This window comes from Marmota monax, unplaced genomic scaffold (assembly GCF_021218885.2).
Source record: "Marmota monax isolate L192 unplaced genomic scaffold, Marmota_monax_Labrador192_F-V1.1 WCK01_AAM20220418_F8-fsc00026, whole genome shotgun sequence".
In the NCBI taxonomy this organism is placed as follows: Eukaryota; Metazoa; Chordata; class Mammalia; order Rodentia; family Sciuridae; genus Marmota; species Marmota monax.
The window spans coordinates 5,397,356-5,418,420 of NW_026693108.1; the positions used below are offsets into that span (position 1 = coordinate 5,397,356).

At 45.8% G+C, this 21,065-nt stretch overlaps 1 protein-coding gene and 1 pseudogene across 1 annotated transcript; both read right to left on the reverse strand.

The window, feature by feature from the left end:
- Positions 1-2,473: 2,473 nt before the first annotated feature.
- LOC124099698 (transcriptional enhancer factor TEF-4-like) lies at positions 2,474-3,938 on the reverse strand (annotated as a pseudogene).
- Positions 3,939-4,016: 78 nt separating this feature from the next.
- On the reverse strand, positions 4,017-4,343 carry LOC124099699 (transcriptional enhancer factor TEF-4-like). Its single transcript, XM_046454925.2, has one exon. It carries the CDS (start codon positions 4,341-4,343, stop codon positions 4,017-4,019), a length of 327 nt encoding a protein of 108 aa, XP_046310881.1.
- Between the last annotated feature and the right edge of the window lie 16,722 nt (positions 4,344-21,065).

The following is a 21,065-nucleotide window of genomic DNA, read 5'->3' on the forward strand; positions in this document are numbered from 1 at the left end:
GTTTCATGTGGTTCAGCAAACATCTACTGAGAACAAGTGAAATCATCAAACTCAGGAGACAACAGCACAGAAACAGAAGTCGAGGTGCCTCTTTGCCTGCTCAGAGCACTCACTGGAAGAGCAAGCAGATGTGTTCAGATTCTAAGTGGGAAGTGTACTCATGGTACACTGGATGTCCAGGAGAAAGAGAAACCAGCCCAACCCAGGGTCCAGGGCACCCCACACAGACAATTGGCAATGGGCAGTGTATAAAGAATGAAGAATGTCCAGGAAGGAAATGAAAGGGAGAAATAGAGGCAACAATCTCTTCACCCTTTGTAGGAAAGAAAAAGCCACAAAAGTTTGGGAAAAAAAATATGTAAGGGAAAACTGTGGAAAACCAGGAATCAATGTGGGCAAGAGGAACATGGTGGACAAAGCTAAACTGTACAAGGATGGCAGGTGCAGCCAGTGCCAGAGTTATGGAACTGTTCCATGCTAAATGTATACATTATCTAGCAGGTGACAAGAGGTGACGCATTGGACTATTATACAAAAAAGAGAGACAAAAATCAGTTCTGACTTTGAAGAACTCACAGCCAAGAACACTAGAGAAGAGTTTCTTCATCTACTGTCACCATCACCTGCAGGGCTTACAATAAATAAATAAATAAAGGTTGCCCAGCTACCCCCAGGGATTCCAATTCACTAGGTCTTGAACATGGCCCAAGAATTCTCATAGTTTGTGGTGGCTATTTTTGGTCCAGGAACCTTGCTTTGAAAGCACTTTGATGGACAGTGATAATTCTGGAGGGAGGGAGGCCAGGTAAGAGTAAGAGGCTCCTGCCCCTGGAAGCTGAGGGAGAAGGCCCTCCTGCAGGCAGCACCACAGGCATCCAGAGGTAAGGCCAGGTCTGAGCTGCTTCAAAAGGCAGGGTCTGGAGGCCAGTCGAGTATGAGGGGCACACAGAGCCATCTGAGGTCTTCCAGGGCCTCTGGCTTAGATGACTGGGCGGGGAGATGATGGGGAAGAAGTCCTAAGAGGCAAATAGGAAACTATGACAGGTTTCACATAATGCTGATGAATGTCTTTCATAAAACAGGTGAAGCTGTTTAATTTGGAACTCAAAGAAGAGGTCTGTACTAGGGAGATGCTTGATTTTACAGCTTAGTGACCTATTTCTGTAGCATTTACTTGATCACACAGGTAGTTGATTAGAAATTTCAAAGTATTTATTGTTTTAGAATAATGATAAATTATCATGACCTCTTAGCATGTGTTTTAAGTCCCAAGTATTCATAAATAGTCTGAGAAATAAAAAAGTACTCCAGATTTTTGCATTAATCTGCAAGTCACCTTAAAGTAGTATTTACTAATGAATTTGAAAGAACTAGAGTATGGCCTGTTTCAAGTATCCGGGCTGTCTCTTTGGGGATAAACTAGGTCATCTACTTTAAGCCCCATAATGGGAAATAATACACTTTGTGTTTTATTGTTTCACTAATAATTTTATTCTCCATGGATGGCTTTCTTAAACTATATAATGAATAGATTTAAAGTCGTGATAAGCAAAATTTTTCAGTTTTTAAATTTTATTTCTCTCTACTATTATTAAAAATGAACAAATGCTGGGCTGGGGCTGTAGCTCAGTGACAGAGCACTTGCCTAGCATGTGTGAGGTACTGGGTTCAATCCTCAGTACCACATAAAAAAATTAATTAAATAAAGGCACGATATCCATCTACAACTATAAAAAAAATTTTAAAGTGTACAAATGCTTTTCTCTCATACTCCAATCAATGAGGATTAGTGCCAACCAAAAATTAAATAAGCATCAATTTGTAGAAATCATATTGAATTTTCTTAATTGGAAACTTGAAACCCCTAGGTAAGGGAGGAAAGGAGAGAAAAATAAAATAAAAATATTCCTCTGCCCTGAAGAATTTAGCAACCTAGTAAGAATGATAATACTTGCTCAGAAATTATTCAAAAGAAGATAACAAATGTCATAAAATAGTCATGGGGGAATATTCAGGAAATATATACATTTTATCTGGGAGATGAGCAATGATTGTTTTTGAAAGATGTGATCTTTGAATACCACCCCACCCGCCTCCTGTCTTTGCGGTACTAGGGATTGAATCCAGAGCCTTGCACATGCATGGCAAGCACTCTATAACTGAACAACTGAACTTCACCCCAGCCCATTTTTTTTAAATTTTATTTTAAGATAAAGCCTCACTAAGCGCCCAGGATGTCCTTGAACCTGTGATTCTCTTGTCTCAGCCTCCTGAGTATTTGGGATTACAGGTGTGTACCACTGCACCTGGTTTGAACTGGACCTTGAAACTTTAGGATATTTGAACAAGAAGTGATAGAATGGGTCTAGTCTATGCTTTTATACTTATGACAAAATGAATCCTATTGTTATGTATAACTGAAAAGAACCAATAATAAAAAGAATGAATCTGATATTTATTTATTTTTTTTTATAAATACTTCGTTATATTTTTTAAAAAACAAAATATTTGCAGGGCCCACCTGGCTCTGCATAAAAAGGTTAATCCTCAATTTGTGACATCACAGATCAGAAGGGGGGGCAGATATTTAGGGGAGGAGACAGCTGGAAAGAAGACAAGCCAATGTGGAACCAGGGCCTGCCAAAACATCCAGAAGAGAGTTAGAGGCCAGGAAACCAGTGGTGTACCTGGGAGTTGTCTTATTCCTGTCCCCAATCCCTGATGCTCAGGAGATTCAGACACCCCCTGTGAGGTCCCAGTACTGGGGTCTATCTTCAGTCCTGGTTTGTTCAGCTCACCAAGCAGGTTTGGGGGTCCTTTCTAATAGGAGACAGTCCTTGTTGTTCAGGCCTCTGTGGTCAGCCCCTTTCCATCACAGCCCCCTTCCCAAATAAGAATCATGAAGAGAGCTGGAGGGTCCTTCCTAGGAGGAAGGTGTTCTGGGGTTGAGCCAACTGTGGGCTCCTTCTTCAGTCCCTGACCAGGCAGTAAATGTGGTGCTGGGCCCCACGCTCACTGGTGGAGACCTCGAAGACGTAGGCGGTGCAGAGCAGCAGTTCCTGGGTATCTCTGTTTGTCACCACCTGGAGGATGGTAAAGTTCTCAAGGACGCTGTTCATCATGTATTGCTCGGGCAGCTGCCGCAGCTTGTGCAAGAAATTCACCAGGTATTCGCACATAGGTGAGCGCAGCAGGCAGTACACAAAGCGCCCGTCCTCCAGCTGGGCCCGCTCCGTCTCCACCTTCTCCACCACCTGCTTGCCAAAGGAGCAGACCTTGGAGGAGCAGGTGAGGGTCATGTGCTCCAGGCTCTCGTACTGGCTGCTCACTCCATAGAAGCCACCGCTGCTGCCGCTACCGCTGCTGCCGCCTCTGCTGCCAGCCCCCGCCTCCTCACCACTTGGGCCCCAGTTCAGGTCCACCCAGAACTTGACCAAGAAAAAGGTATGGGGAGGGTCTCGATCATACAGCTCCCGCAGACCACCCTTTTTCTCAGGAAATTTGTCGTAGATCTGCCGGACGTCCACACTCTCCAATGGCGGTGCTCCAGGACTGGGACAATGCTGACTGATGTGCACAAACAGGTGCCTCTGGTAAGAGTCAACTGCATCGGGTGGTTCCACAAAGGCTGAGAACTCCACCAGCTACAACCGGGCAGTGCCCAGAGCCCGAGCCTGCCAGGCTGGGGGTGAGGGGGCAGGTGGAGACAGGGGTGAGAGGGTTTGGGGAGGCTCGTACCCTGGGAGGTCAGTAGATGGCGGAGTCAGTGACAAGGAGAACGGTGTCTGTGAGAATGGCTTCACGTCTGGAACATTCCAGGGTGGGCCAGAGCCCCCTGACCAAAACTGGAAAAGTTCAGTGGCCTGAGGACCGGCAGGACCCAGTTTGGCCTGTAGGGAAGAGGCTGAGATGAGCTGGGCAGAGGACATGGTAGCCATCGTCTGGAAAGCCTTGTCCTTAGAAACCTGGTCCACATTCAAGGCCTTCAGTTTGGACTGGATTTCCCTCGATGTCCTTCAAGCCAAAACCTGGATATGACTAGAGACCTGTTTGCGAGTCCGGGTCTTCCCTGTTCTCAGCTTGATGTAGCGGGCAATCAGTTCATTACAACCATACATCTTGCCTTCATCAGACAGAATGATTTTCCGATGGCCACATGGCGGGTAGATGGCCAGGGCTTCCTGGAAGCTCTGCTCAATGTCTGGGCTCCAGACACCCTCTGCATCTGGGCCCCCGTCTCCCCCAGCCTCCTCGCTGCCGCCGGTGCCCTCTTCACTGCCTTCCTCACTGCCTGTCCAGCCACTGCCATCGTCCAGGGGGGCCCCAGCCCGGGGTTCCCCCATTTGGGCCTCCTGGCCTGGGGCTGGGGACCCGCGGGCGGGCGGGGCGCTCTGAATCTGATATTTTTTTTAAAATGTACAATTGCTTTTACTTATTGAAAAAAATTAACACGTGAAATATAAATAAGCAAAATGCATCCGACTATTATCATGCTGAGTTTGGTGAATATCAATTCCAATATGACATTTGTTACTTAAAGTACTAAATGTTTGCATTGTATCAAAGGATAATTTTATAGATTCTAGAGACAAGGTGTGCATGCACTATGTTCTTTTGATGAGAAAGGTCACTTTTCACACTGCAGAGGTAACCGTGGTGATGTGTGAGCACGGTTTTTGTCATCATTTAAAGGGCTCTCTGTTCAGCTGGCCCCAGGGGTCCCTTTGGTCCTGAGTGGCAGCAGGAAACCTTTGCACTGCTGTGCCCTGCCCCCAACCCTCTGCTTCCCCTTCTTTGGCTCACCTTCATCTTCCTTCCAAGCTCACTGGACCCATCTCCTAGGAGAGTGTCCCCTGACTTCCCTGGCCAAGATTCCTCTGGTGGGTACCACAGAGCTCCTCCCGGGAACACCCAACCTGTTAATAGCAGGTATCATCAAAATCTATTTCATGCTCACCCATCTCCCCCACTGAGCTGTGAACTCCACAAGAGCCAGAGCCCAGCATCTGGGACTTTGCTAAAATTCTGCTCATTGAGCTCTCTCTAATATAAGTGCAAGCTCTCGCACAAAGTAGACCCTTGCAGAACACCTGCTGAATGAGAGAGAGAATAAACCTTGTATGATGAACACGAAAAAGCTGGGGTCCCCTCCAACACCGAGTTCCATGATGGAGTGAGAAGAGCATTTTGCTGGTTCTCTTTCTTGGTTTTGTCTTTTCCCGGTTTCTCTTTCTGGAATCAGTTCATACCACCAAAGTCTCCGAGATCTGAACTCTGAGATCCTGCCCTCCAAGTATAGCATTTGTAAGCCTTTCACCCTGGACGCTATGCCAAAAAGCATGCATTGGAGTGAATTATGGCTGTTTGGTCTGGAGCTGTGGAGAGTTTCTCTTTGTGTTTAAATTGAATTGAGGCTTTTAGACCCTTGACAGTATGGGCTCTCCCTCCAAAAAAATATAAAGCTTTTTAAAAAAATCTCTGTAAAACTCCATGTTCGAAGCAGCCCTCAACTTTTACCCTTTCCTACTGTTAAGGTCAGAGCATAAGTTCCCTTGCATAACCCCCAAACTCAACTCTGCAGGAAGCCAGGCTTTCTCTCCAGTACAGTGGTGAGACAGGCCAGCCGTTCAGTTCAATTCCCATTCCCAGGACTGGTAGGGTTGAGCCCCTACATCCTCAAGGAGGCAGGAGCAATTCAGAAAAAAAGCAAACAATTTTAGCAGAAACATGCTTCTTCCTGCAGTCTCAGCCTGAACCAGAAGTACCTGCCGTGAGCAGAGCTGGCAGGGCCCAGATGCAGCTCGCAGCCGTCTTCTTAACATAGGAAAAGCAGGCATGTGGAAAAGGTTTCCACTGTAAAGGTCTTTGTGCCTGAGCCCCATGCTCCGTGCAGGCAGGTATTGCCAGCGTTATCCCTAGCCTAAAACAGTCCGTAGCACATGACTCACACATACTTCCTCGATGACGACTGAGCACATGAGGCAATAAGCTGAAAACTCGCCCAAGTGTTTCACAGCGATGTTTCACAGAGCAATTCTTCTCATGCTGAGAAACACCTGTGAGATGGCTACTATTGCCATGTCCATCTTTAGATGAAGAAACTATACTGAAATCAATCATGTGTGAGGTAGGTTGATTCCCTGTCTGGCCAGATCAGAGCACCAACACTCTGGCCCACAGTCAGTGACTAACTTTATGTTCCCATGCTATATTGCCCCCAACCCTGCAGGTTCCTAGACATCAAGGAGTGGCCTAGGCTGCAGGTCTCGCCATCACTGTGGTTGTAAGAGGGTTGGCCTCCTGATGTGTTAGCTACTAAATGTCTGTGGGGATTTTCTGTTAAGCCCAGGGAGGAGCAGAGATATTTAAGACTGAATAGGCTGTGCTTTTCTGATACTTATTTTGCATCTGTGAGGTCACACCTCTTGCCATACCTAAGGAATCGTGCTGTGCCTCCAAAAGCCTACACACCCACCTGCTTATGGCTGCCCTGTGGTTCACGCTCCTGATATTTTGCAGCCAGGTTGATGCCTCTGCTCTTCAGGAAAAAGCATCCTCTAAAGATGAATGCCCCTGACAGCCTGCAGTACCCAGAGAGCGAAGACTGCCTTCCCAATCGCCCAGCACAAATGGCCCCAACTGTGACTTCTAACAAGTGTGCATGAAAGACCTAAGGCTAACAGGAAGACAGCATCATGCAGCACAGCACCCCAGAAGGAGGCTCTCAGATCCAGGGTCCCAGCTTGACCTTAGCACCCTTGTCCAGCTCTTCCTTTCCAAGGTGCCCACAGGCAGAATTCAAGTCCATCTCCATCCATGGGACTCCTGTTAGCTCCAAACATTTGAATCCAGACTTAGTTTCTTCCCAGCTCCCGAGAAGTCCTATCTTAGTCCTAGGCTCACCTCAGTGAGAGGAGCCACAGCTATTTCCTCCAGGGTGTATCCTTTTCCCCACCCTTGAGGGTCTAACTCAAAAGGCGTGGACCAAACAATGACAATAATTCCCAGAGCAATACCCAAGTCTGACTTGCTCAGTTTTAAATAACACCATGTGTGGGAATCCACTAGCCCAATTCCAGCAGCTCTGTGTGGAGCCGGTTTCATTGTCTTCCCTCCCATACAAGGAAAGAAAGCATCAGGCCTGCTGGTGCCCCACGCTGTGGTCCAAATTCCAGTTTACCATCCAAAGGCTTGGACAGAGTGTGCCTGCCTTTCTCTCTCCCTCTCCCTCCCTCCCTCCCCCCCCCCACACACATGCACACTCAAGAATATGCAATAATTTTCAGGCATAGAGCACTTCAAATCATAACTGAAGAGGGAAAGTCATTGTATATGATTCTGCAAGAACAAAATCCTGGTGAAGCCGATAATTTATACCACTCCACGGGACGCTGATCAGCGCGGCATGAAGCATCTGCTCTTGTAAGCCTTGAGATTCCCAGGCTCCTCCACGGTGCCTGGTAGGTCCCTTCCACACCCCTCCCCTCTGCCTTCACCTTGCTTTCTGCTGAGGAAAGCGGGCCTGGTTGGATAACAAAGGCACCTTGGTCCTCTGAATGCCAGCTGTTTGGTCAGAGCAGAGCCCTGATGGAGCCTTGCAGGAGACTTGGGGATCTGTGGTCCCCGGCTCTCTCCCTACCAGACCACCTGCAGTTGAGTGTGGGCTTCCACCTGGAGGTTGCTAAGAAACCTTGTAGGAAAGTGGCCTTCTCTAGAAGATTCCTCTGGCTCAGGAACCACCTCATCATCTGACCCCTCTGGGTCCAGGGGTGCTAATGGCTCTCATTTATTAACACTGGGTTCTCGCCCTGTTCCTTGAAAATACCCACCCATCCACTCACCACCTGCTCACACCTCTGTAAATAGTCCCTTTACCATCCTGATAGGAGATGCCAGCTCTTTCCAGTTGTGACACTGATTGACACAAGAGCCTTCCAAAACTAGAGCACATGACTGGAAGAGCCAGGCAACTCGGGTCCGTAATGAAGCAAAGAATCTCTCGGCAGCTTCCTGAGATGACTGACCGTCCTATGGGATGGTGTCCACATCCAGTCCCTTCCTCTTCTGTCCCCCAGCACCCTCTTCCTCACGCTGTAGCTTCACTTTAAATAACACAATAAAGAAAAGTATCTGAAAAGGAACAAAACAAGTCCTAGCACCTATAGGCAAAATAGATTATTATACTTGTTTTTATCTATGACCTGGAAAAACACAGCTTGATGAGAAGAGGAATCTTATTACCAGCTGTGCAGCCCTGTCCTGCATTCCTAGGCTACTGTTTAGAGCTTACTGCTGGAGAATTGTTTTTATATGGAATGTTGGCCACAGGCACACTTCTTCCTTGACGATCGCTTGCCTCCTGTATGTTATTAAGTGTTTGCCCATAGGCTGAGATTCTGTTGAATTTTTAAGTTTTAATGTTTTTCAAATGATCCGAAAATCCCCATTTAGAGCAATGTTCAGAGACTCCACAGATATTGTGATTATCATAGTCTTAACCAGTAGATGGCAATTCTGTTATGAACTGGCCGTGTGGGACTGGGGAGCAGGGCGCTAACTTGTGGAAATAGCAGGAGAATTGGATGTAACTGGGAGATCCACACAAGGCAGAAGCTGGGGGCAGTGTGGGGAGGGCCCCTCAGCTTCCTGTGTGTGTGGCCTTCTGAAGGCAGGCCCTGGGACATAGTCTGTGGCCTCTCTTTTAAGATGGGCTTTCCCATTTCTCAACACACTGGCCATTGACAGTGGACACGGCAGAGATGAGAACACTGTCAGCTCCCCTCTGGGAGAAGATTCCTCCCAGGCAATGTTAAAGGTTCCCAGAGTCTCCTCCTCCCGGACACCATTTTTCCTATTTTTCCTGTGGGTTGAATTGAGTTTGCCTGGGAATTGCCTCCTAAGTGCCTGGGGCAGCTGACTCTGACCCACAGCTTGACCTGCCATGGGAGGGCCAGATCTCACTTCACTCTGGGTGTGTCTGTGAGCATGTTTCCAATGAGCCCGGACATGAACCTGGGGCCTCAGCGGTGCGGGTGGCCTTCCCACCGTCGGTGGCATCCTCTGACCCATAGAGAGTATGAATAGGACAAAGGGGAGAAGAAGGAGGGATTCACCCTCTTTGCTTCCTGCCCTGCCCTTGGAGTGAAGTTCACAGCCCAGAGTTTCCCTGTATTTTCAAGCCTTCAGACTGGGACTGAACCACTCGCCCTCTTCCCTGGCTCTTCAGCTTGCATACAGCAGAGGGTGGGACTTCCCAGCCTCCATAATCATGTGAGCCAATTCCTCCTGTGACCCTTCTTTTACACACCTGAAATCATATGTAAGTACCGCAGCCACTGGTTCTGTTTCCCTGGAGACCTCTGACTAGCCCAGGACTAACAGGACAATTTCCTCATTTGGTTCCAAGAGATTGAGACCACCCCTTGCCCCCAGTTGCTGATAGGGCTACCTCAATCATGCCAGGCCCCCTGCCCTGCTTTGAGCTGAGGAGCCAACAAAGCCTTCCTCTTCATCGATGACACTTTCTGTTCCTGCCACATCAAAGATGGAGGGGTGTGGGGATTGGAATATAGGATCCAGAACACTCATCTGGCCAGGTAAAACTGTGACTCTCTAGCTGATAAGGAGAAAGGGCCTCATTAGAACCAAAGGGACCCAAATTCGAAGCTACAGTACTGCCCTCACTTAAACAGGTTGCTTAAATTCCCTGAACTTCTGTTTCCTCTATGGGGAAATTGGGATAATGTCTACATCACTAAGTTGATGTTAAGAATGGGCAAGAGAGCCAGGTACAGTGGCATACAACTATAATCCCAGAGGCTTGGGACAATGATGCAGGAGGATCACATGTTCAAAGCCAGCCTCAGTAACTTAGCAAGGTCCTGAGCAACTCACCAAGACCCTGTCTCAAAATAAAATATAAAAAAGGTCTGCAGAGAAATAGGTGGCTCAGTAGTAGAGTCACCTAGCACATGAGAGGCCCTGAGTTCTATCCTCAGTACCACATAAAAATACATAAATAAAATAAAGGTATTATGTCCAACTACAACTAAAAAAATAAATTAAAAAAAAAAACACACAAAGGTCTGCAGATGTGACTCAGTGGTTAAGCACCCCTGGGTCCAATCCCAAGTACCCAAAGAAAAAAAATAGGCAAGAGAATAAATATGCAGGTGTCTGACACAGAGACTGACAACGGAGCATGCTATAATTTAACAGTATGATATTACAGAGTGTGGATTTTAACTTCAAAACTCCTTATTCTTTTCATTCCCTGAGACGCCTACCATTCATACTACAGGCATTTGCTGAGCATTTAGTCTTCCAATGAGGCATCCTCTGAGGACACCACTTCTGTCCCAGTAACCAGCTCCAGGGAAGGGTGTCCACTCTCCCCAGAAGACAACACATCAAAAAAGGATGCCAAGACTAAACTGATGGGAAGAATCAGAACCCCAAACTAGACGGTACTTAAACAGATGACTAAAGAGAAGCTAATTTACTGGAAGGAAAGAAAACTTTAAGGAAATTTACAAGGCACCTCAACAGGAATAGTAATGATTATGTGTTGCTAAGACACCTCTCTACCCAGCAACTGTACGGGGGCCTTGCACACACTCTCTGTGTCTCCATGGTAACCCTGTGCATCAGGTTTCATAAGCCCCATTTGACAGGAGAGGAGACCAAGGACCAGAGAGAGCAGGAGCCGTCTGCCTACAAAGCCTCCTGCCCTCTGCTCTGCCCACTGCCCTCCTTCTCAGAGCTGAACTTTCTGGATCCAAGGCGTACAGCTGGGAACAATGGGTGGAAATTACAGGAAGACAGATTTCAGTTCGATACCAGGAAGGACTCAGGACATGGCAGGCTGTTCACAGACAGAAAGCACTGCCTGTGGAGACTGTTTCCCAGCACTGAAGAGACTTAAGCATTGTTTGAAAGGGAGGGTTTTAGAGGGGAGAATAGACTGGCAAAAGGACTCCTCCATAGATGCCTTTTGAGGTTCCTTCCTAACCCCTCAAATGCATTACCTATGAAACAGTAATTTCCCAGATTTGGTGCAGAGAGGGTCACCTTTCCTTCCCCTCATGTTCTCCTGTGGTGACTGTATGGAAAGCTCTAGAGAAGGTCTTCCCTCAAGTCTACCTCTAGTCCATCCAATAAGCTAAATGAGTCAGCGCAGGAGATTGCAGTAAGCCCTAGAGCTGATTTCAGCACTTTTGGACAAGTGGGATCTCTTCTTGGAAGTGTCCAGAGCTCTTGTCCTCATGAACAGTACCACTGGGCAGGCCCCATCATCCATAAGATCATGCACTTGTGAGTGTCATTCCACCTCTCACAAAAGCTTAGCAGAGTAGAATGGAACATAAACTATGGGAAAAAAAAAAAAAAAGAAACACCAACTTTCTTGCATACAAAGCTTTAAAAAGAAAACCAGTATAAATGTCTTAAACATCTAACAAGGTTCACATTGTATTGTGGAATTATTTTTAATGAAGCTGTTATTATGCTACAAGAATGCAATAAAACATTTGAAACCTGAAATTTCCTATTTTTATCACCTCCTGTAAAATTTTCAAAAAGGCCAAAATGATTTGTTTCAAAATGTGCACAGGAATAATTGGATAGAGTGTTTTCAGGCCAACTTTCCATTTGGAATGAAATCTAGAGACCGTTACTTCATAAACCACTGAAAATATGAGCACAAAGTGAAAAGGCTAAAATATTGTGGAATATAAGTATAATCAAACATGACAAACCCTGAAAGGAACCACTGATTTACCATCTCCCAGAGTGTGGCTCAGCACAGGGACCTCTTTTATATAAAAATGTTCACAAGTAATTGCTCTTACCTGAATTCCTAATTGCTTCTGGTTAAGAGAAATACTATACACATGAATTTCTGTATATGGACTCATAATGTGAAATGCTGATCCAATATTAGTAAATTTTTAAGCAAAGTATTATTCTGAATTATTCACATTGGTGATACCCCAGTCCCCTGAATTTTCTCATTGCAACACAAATCTTAGCTAATTTTTGTTATAAACTAGCCAAAATCTAATCTTTGGATGTTAAACAAATGCATTTTAACACACATGTTGTATATAAGAAGTTTATTTAAGATGTGATTTGTTATAACAGTCCTCCTGCCAAGTAGCCAGATATTAATAACACTGCCAAGTGTTCAAGGAAGAGACTATTTCATGATTTCAGATTTTATTTTCAAGTCATACTCTCCTTGAAGATCGGTCACTTAGGGACCAGACAAGGCTGCCTATATTGCAAGTCAAGCTCTGGGTTCCACTGAAGTCCTACCCAGGGCATTTGTCTCTGTCAGTAGATCAGTGCACACTCTTTCAGGAATAGCTTCCAGCACTAAGTAGAGTAATTCTGTCTACCATCTGGCTCTGCAAGCAAAAGAATTCTTTTGTATAAAAATGCAGAACAACCTGCCCTATAGTCTAGACTTTGAATCTCTCCAAGGATGTCAACCGTCTGTTCACCCATCCCAGATGGATGACATATTAGACAGACCAGTAACAAGAGGCAAAAGGTTTAAAATCTTACTTAACATGTTTACTTCAATTGTTCTAAGGACATAGGCACTGGAAACACTTTTTTAAGATACCACCGCCCCTGAGAATCAGCCCCACATTTACTTTTTACTATGTGAAAGTTGAGTACTTTTTCAAAAATACAATAGGAAAGACTGTCTAAGAAGCACTGCAGGATATGTTCAGCTGTTGCAAACACTGGTGGTTTAAACTACCATACTGTTGCTGGTCAATGTGCGGTTAGATCTTCTACCTCTTGGTAACAGCTCCGACCATAGAGGTTTGTGTTAATACAAGATATAATCACAGATGGGAAAATAAGGGCATAAAAAAATCACTATATAAAGAGTGAGTTTGAGGTCTCTTTAATTGTTCTACTCAACTTGTTGTCTGCCTACTAAGTAAGTCTGGGTCCATCCTGGTGCTGTTCCTCCTCACCGTCTCTTTTGGTCCCCACCAAAAGCAATATGCTCTCTAGTGACTGGTAGAGCCCAAGCCTCTTAGCCTGAGTACTCCCGACTCTTGTTGCTGTGAAAATTTTATTTTTAAAACACTTTAACCACATAAAAAGAATTTCTTGAAAAAAAAATCTCCTTGTCTTTGTGTTACTGAAATTAATGAAACGGGCATCCATCAGGGGAGTAAAAATGTTCTCATCTCTAACACATACACAAATCGAGGCCACCTCGATGCCAACTCACTGGTGCAGAAGTAAGCTTAGAATTCTGAAGGATGAGATGTGATTCTGCAGCTACCTGAAGCTTCAGAGTGAGAATGTCCTCTTTCAAACCCAACTGCACTGATAGCCAACCCGTGTTGCGCACATGGCCATGGCAGATCCAAAGCAGTGCAGCATGCTCAGTTGTAGAGCTCAAGGTCCTATCCCCAGAGAAGAGGATGCTTCTGAACTTCAGCACACAGTCTTCTTGCTGGGAGAGCAACTTGGAGCATGTACAGAGGCATGGCTTACCAGAGCTCATGTTTGCAGGCCCATTTCCAGGTGGACCTACTTACTTGTTGAAGGAGTCTGGGCAAGTTGCTTAACCTGTCTGTGCCTCAGTCTGTCTGTACAGTGAATATGCTAATACAACTGCCTCCTGATGTTATTGGGAGGTCTTGAGTTAACATTTATTATGTAAAATAAAGAAGAAAAGTCTTTCAGCCCCAGATCTGTTCTACTGCTGTTCTTGCAAAGAAATTTTCCTAAGTTCTCACAAAATAGAAATTTTAAAAACTGTGCCTGAGAACAGCCAGAGCTAATACCGTGAGCTCTGCATTCACACCCTTTCCCTCCTCCTAAGACGTTCCCTCTTCTCTCTGCCCACTTGTTCTTTCACTTGCCACCGTCCTGAAAATTGACCCAGCTCTGTGTGGCACTCTTTCCACCCTCTCTTCAAGGGCTGGGAGTTAAGAGGTTTGGTGTGGGAAGGACAAAGAGCTAGTAATTGCCCTAATGGCAACTGCCTCTCAGTGTCAGCGCTGACTACACCCAAGGCCACGAGACAGGGGAGACAGGGTACAACCTTCAACCACAGAAAGGTCTTCCCTCCTCTCTTCATACCATAATGGCTGCCTTACCCTTCTTGAGACTATTTCAGTCTCAGAAAAATACAGGCATAATCCTAATACTGCACCCTTTTTTGGTGAAGCATGTTGATTTCACTCAAAAGGGCAATCAGTGTGGCTGATATCAACCTTAGAGTAGCCACTTCATTGACGATGCAATTCAGAATCAGCAAGAATCCTTTCCATTTTTCATCAATTCTATCTCTATGCATGACAAGGGGGGAAATAACCTCGAAGGCTCTACTGTACAAGTTATGAAATCCAATTTAGATAGTTGTAATTTTTCCTCTGTATGTTGCAATTGAAAGGACAAATATCTCACCATTTCTGACTGGGTTGTTGGGGTTAAAACAAACGCTGCGCCTCCTCTGAGTCTTGGTCTGGTCTTCTGGGTCCAGTTTGGACAGCAGCTGTTGACACTCTGGCGCCAACGGGTGGTTTGCGGGACCCGCCGCTAGGGGGAGCAGAGGCCAACGTCAGGGGTCCACGCCGCAGGAGACGGGCCGGACCGCGGGGATGAGCGGCGGGCGGGAGGGCTAGAGGGGGCGAGGAACTGGGAGGGGGAGGAGGAGGGCCATCACGCTGGGCGTGAGGGACACCTCCAGAGTTGGCCGACGGCTTCCTTAGGTTGATGTTTCGGGGTCTCATAGCGAGGTGAGAGATGGCAGGAACCTGCCATTGCAAAACGGCGGGAGTTTCCCTTTCCGACAGGGACTTTTCTGCTCCCTGTTTTTACTAGTGATGAGTGCATTGGGGTGTCGTCAAGGCCCTGATAAGTTTCTTCTGCGCGGCGGGGCGGGAGGACATGCTGGGAACTGCCTCACGCGTACTGAGCACCACGGAGCTGCAACCCCAGCCGAGAATGGGGATTTGCCAGGTGACCTATTGAAAGCATTTTATGTTTTGTTTTCCTTATTAATAAAATCTCCTTCCATGAGGTCACTGAGCCAGAGCTGTGGGGCAGGGGGGCTTCTGGGCTGGAAAGGGACAATGCTATGCATGGCTGCTGCTGTCAGGCCCCAGTGACGGGCCTTGGCAGAAACCAGCATTGTACCTGCACCTGCCGCAGATCTCTTCTCCTGAATGTCACCTCACATCCACATTTCCCCCAAACAGTGGCAAAAGTCACTGCCAAGATGGAGTGTTGATTGCACCAATAAGGGGAGCAAGCTGAGGCCAGCTGGGCTTTGTCACTCTGGCTGGTGATCAGCAGCAGGGAATGCCCTGAGGAGGAGGAGGGAAGGGGAGCAGAAAGAAGGTAATGGCATAAGGCCTGGCCTTCCAGGACAAGCCAGACCCCCAAGGTACTAAACCCCAGGGGCCAGAAAACTCTCGCACCTCACCCACACTCATGGCCGGGAACCTTGTCTGCCAGTCTGGCCCGTACTTTACCCTGAGAACAATGAGGATCCTCTGATAGCTGTCAGTCAGGCAAGTGGCATTATAAAATAGCCATGCCATCGCTCGTCTCATTCTTACCCTTGGTATACCGCTTACCACTATCCAATATTTATCCATGTGCTCATCCGCTTATTCATTTGGTTCTGCTTATTTTTGTCTCAGGGCTGGCGATTGAACCCAGATTCTCCCTTGTGCTAGGCAAGCACTCCACTACTGACCTTTGTCCCCAGCCCTGTTTGTTTTAATTGCCTAAGTTTTCCCACTAAAATATAAGTTCCGTAAGAGCCGGAATGTAATCTGTGTTGTTCACCTCTGTGTGCCTAGAAGACAATCCAGGGAGGACTTTGCAAATACTCCCTAAGGCTGTCTGCACGTTAAAGGTCTATGTTTTAGGAAACTTCCTTGGAATGAGGGTGGATGATGAAGTTAGGAAATGGGGAAGCATGGAAAACCATCAAAACTGGAGAGGAGGCCAAACAGCATGAAATATACTGTCATTGACCACAAGTCTGCTTCGAGACAGGTTGTGATACTAGGGCTGGGAATGAGGGGCAGGGACCTGGGTCTAAAACAGGTGAGGCCTGCAGGTTATAAGCAACGGTGGAGAGTCCAAAAAGGGTGGGAGTAAACAGAAGTACAAACCAGTATATGTGTTTGTGTGTGTGTGTGTGTGTGTGTGTTGCATGTATGCGTTGCAGGGTGGGGGTCAGAGATCATCAAATCCGAGGTCAAGGTGTAATTAAATTCCTGGAGTGAGATGCAGTTCCCTCTCTCCTGCCCCAGGAACCCAAAGAAATGTGCATTAAACAAAAAGCTGAGAATGTAAACCTGGGGATAATCAGTGCTTCATAAGATAAAAACAGGACGGGGAAGGCTATGGCTGCTATGGTGTCCTGTCAAGCCTCTGTCACCATCCCGCAGCTGCTGTGAGTGTCTTAGGCTCAGGCTGTCTGCTAAGTCCCTCTCTGGGGACTGCCCTCAGCTGAAGATAGACACACTGGCCACATTAATGGCATCTCCCTCCGGCAGCCCACATCCGTTATCTGGTGGGTGGTGAAGGTGAGGAAGAAACCTGGCCCCTTGCTTCATGGGTGGACGACTCCAGAAAGTCAGCCCGACTCAGGCTCCTGGTGAGACTGGCTACCACAAAGAGCAACTCCTCCTGTCTGGCTCTACCTCGGGCACTCCTCTGTGAGCACAGTCACCAGGCCACTCCCCAGAAACTTCCTCTTGTGAATTTTCACCTCCAGTCTGTTTCTCCAAGAACCAAGACAGGAGTGTTCAGAGGAAGTGGACTGGTGGGGCTGGAGCATCCCCTGACAGCGAGAAATGAAGACCCCTCCTACAGGCCTGTGAGCACCGATCACTCTTGCTGCTGAAGCACAACTGTCACAACTTTCCCTGGTGATGAACTCCAAGAGGATGTAAGTGGGAGAGAATGCAATATCCCAGGCTTTTGAGAGATTCAGAAAAGGTACCAATTATGAGAACAATGGCATTTGATGGCTCTTGCTGAGTCATTGATGCATTAGAGAAAGACAATGTGCAGCTCAGGGCTATGAATCATCCATTGAAAGCAAAGTGTAAAAGTTAGGAAGCCTCTCCTGAGGCATCTAAAGAGACTCTTATCTCTTACAGCAGGAGGATAGAAAAGCAGAGGATAAGGTCCAAGACTTAATTATAAGAATAGCAGCCCTCCAAAGAAATTTGAATTCCCAGCCCTGGCAAAACTGCTATGACAATATCAGGGACTAGTGTGAATGAGTGGGACTCTACCACTTGGGTGCACACAGAACATCAGGATTAATGCTCTCAAAATTTTAAGACTCCACTTGGAGACTTCTGGGTCTCCAGAAATGGCCCTGTCCTCCCAGTGAGACACTTGGCTCTTCTATTACTTGAACACATTTAAATCTCTGAATTGCAAGATAACTCAAGGCCCCCAAGGATCCATGTCACCTCCCACTCCTACAACACTGATAACTAGAGTCAGGTGAGAACAGCACATGGCAGGAAAGCACTGGGTGTGTTCTGGGAAGAAAGGGACCATGTTCTTGGGGGCTGCAGGACCAGCCATCATGTGCCAGCAGAACAGAGGTTGTTTATGTGACTGAATCCCGAGGGTGAAGGAGCAATGGGCCAAAACATAAAGTTGGATAGGGGTGAGCTTATTTATATGGGGGCAGCCTGCTGCGCTAGATGATTTGCCACATGGCGAGGACTCTGGAGGATGGTTTTATTATGCTGCTAAGATGGCTCTAGGAACTTTGAAAAAAATTATGGCCCATACTAAATAAAGTTGAAATGCCAGCACTGTGTGATAGATGATGAAAGAACTGATAAATAAATCTTATTGCCTGAGCCAGTTTTCTGACCTAGAACCCACTAATTAAAGGAGAGGTCACGTCCTCAGTAAGTGAATACAGAAACAATGTATTAACACCACAGGGATTTACAGTCATTTATTTAGACAACCATACATTGAAAAGCAGAATATTCAAACATTTTGAGAAATGTTGGACATGTATTCATACCCAAAGAACCCAAAACTCACCAGAGTCTCCCCCATTGGAGTGGGGTGTATGTGCCAAATGTAAGTGGAGCTCTGGCCAAGGCCTGGGTCCCAGTGGTCACCTGAGTCCCTGGACCCACCCAGTGATCATTTCCCAGTCTCCCAAATGTTCAGCTGGAACAGATGCACTTGGAAGTTGACAGAGTACCCACATGGGTTGGCTGGTCTCTGGGCTAAGAGCTATCATATATACTTAAGTAAAATTTCAGCAACTGCTTTCTTGGTTGACTCACTAAGTAAAAAAAAAAGTCACAACCCTGGGGAATTGACAGAGATCAGTGCCAGCCTTAAGCCCTTAGGGGATATGTGGCAGGTGGTGCCATCATAGCCCATTTAACAGACCATGATGGACACTACAAAAGGTGGAGAGATGCTGGAGGACAATAGTGGGCTAGGCCAATCTCAACCAAATAGTAACTCTAATGGTGGTCATGGAAACAGTTGTGTCATCTTCATCAGAGCTTTAGAGAGGATTCTCTTTCCTTTTTATTTTTTTAGTACTGGGGATGGAACCTAGGGACGCCCTGCTGAGTACTGAGTCACATCCCCAGTCCTTATTTTATTTTAATTTTTTTTTTTTTTTTTTGGAGACAGGGTCTCACTTAAATGGCTAAGACTGGCCTGGAACTTGCCATCCTTCTGCCTCAACCTTCTAAATAAGCTGGCATTACGGGTGCGTGTCACTGTGCCCAGCTCACTAGAGCAGATTAAGGAGGATCAGAATCATTGCACATTTACATGGTACAGAAAGCTGCTGCCTGAAGTCACAATGTGTTAAGGAGGGACCTTCACCATTTGGATGCTCTACAAAGCATCACATTGGTCCACCATATCAGTGGTATCATGTTAATCAGGCAGAGGGAACTAGAAGGGGCAAGTACATTAGAGGCTGGGCAAAGGCCAGACACTTCAGAGCATTGGCAGTAGACTCTAAACCAGAGATCTGCCTTATGAGCAAAGACTTTTGAGACTCCGTAGCCTGGATAAGCAGAAGAACTTTTTTTTTTCCCCAAAATAAAGACAAATTTGTGCTTCCTGTACTACCACTAACGAAGAAGCACTGATAGCCAGTACTTCCACACTAGGGAAGTACTGTTCCAACCCACTTCTCCAATGGCTGCTATCTCGAGTAGAGCTCAGATCAGGAAACGGCTCTAGACCAGCTCTGAGCTGTGATACCACAATAGGCTCTATGGTTCTGACCATATGACTTGGCGGGCCCTTCGCTCTTTGAAGTCTCTTTGGTGGGAAAAGCTGCAGTGTGGCATTTATGGTAAGCTTTAGTAGAACCCAAAGTATGCCCTGAGTGTTCTGGAAAAAAGACTATGCTAGCTACAATGAGAATTAGGTCCAATTTGACTCTAGCTCTTGGTGTGCTACAGGTTCTGCTAAAACTGGAGCACTTGATCATGATACCTCAAGTACCCTGAGCAGAATTGTTCCTGTGAACTGTATGACATTCACCAGGTCATAGGAACAAATAGCCCCAACCATACCCCAAAAAAGATGGAAGAGGAACATTTAAATCAGTCATGAGCAGGGCTGCAGTACACAAGCAAGCCACAGTTCCAGTGGTCCAGACCAGCATGCAGCTATTCTCATGGAACCATGAGGGGTGAGGGCCCCTAATAACCATCTGTCAGTGGTTGGAATTTTGATAGAAATTGCATTGAATCTGTTAATCAGTCTTGGCAGTATGAACGTTTAATAATATTAACTATTCTAAATCATGAACATGGGATATCTTTCCATTTATTTGTATCTTCTTCAATTGCTTTCACTTCCTTGTTTATATCTATTTTTTTCTATCTAGGGTAAATGGGATTGTTTTCTTGATTTTTCTTTCGGCTAATTCATTGTTAGTGTGTGGAAATGATACAGATTTTGGGGTATTGTTTTTTTTAAATCCCACAACTTAACAGAATTCAGGTATTCTAACAATTTTTGTGTGGAATCTTTAGAGTTTTCTATATATAAAACTCTCTCTCTCTCTCTCTCTCTCTCTCTCTCTCTCTCTCTCACACACACACACACACACACAGCAGGCCACCTTTAGTGTTAGGCTTTGAGAGGATTTCTCAGTAGAAGTAAGGGAGGCAGCAGACAGAACAACAGACACCCTGACACTGTTGACCAGTGAAACTATTTTCTAAGAACAAAGGCAAAAAGAAAATACTTTCAGACCAAGATGGACAATTTGCCACTGGCAAATTACTAGAGGAGAAGCTAAAATCATGAGAAGGTGATTAGGATCTAGAACTTCTGAAACAAGGGACAACAGGCAGTGCCACACTGAAGAAGGGAATGGGATCCAACCATGCAAGGGACAGTGCCGAGGCAGAGAAGCAAGACTTTCAGAATGACCAGTCTTCTATGTCCTTCTGTCCAGCTGCGTGACCACACTGTACATTAACTTTAGACCCTGATGACTTGAGCACATATGCTTGAACTTCTAAAATTCTGATCTTTGTACTTTAACTGGAGCATTTCCCCATTTGTATTTGATTGATACATTGAAGTAAAAGGCAGAATTTTGAAACACTGAGAGAAATATGGAAGATGTTTATGACTTTGAGGTAAGAAAGCATCTACTCAACTAAAACTAAGACCCTCTATCACAAAAGACAAGATTGATAAGTAGATTATATTAAAACTAATGACATTCATTCATCAGGAAATGTATTCATCAGGAAGGACTATTTGAGGCATAAAGTCAATGAAGCTATTTACAATAAGTACATGTAACATCATTAGTACCACAGAATATAAAGAACTTCCATTACTTGATAAGAACTTGCAACCAACCAAAAAGATATAAACTGAAATTTACAAAAAAAAAAAAGCCCAAGAATCAATAAACATATAAAGGATATTTAATCTTAATATATAAGACTATAGTGGCACAGGAAAAGCTAATTAGAATCCCAGTGAACAAGCATGTCCTACTCAATAGTTGTAAGAGTCAAACAGCT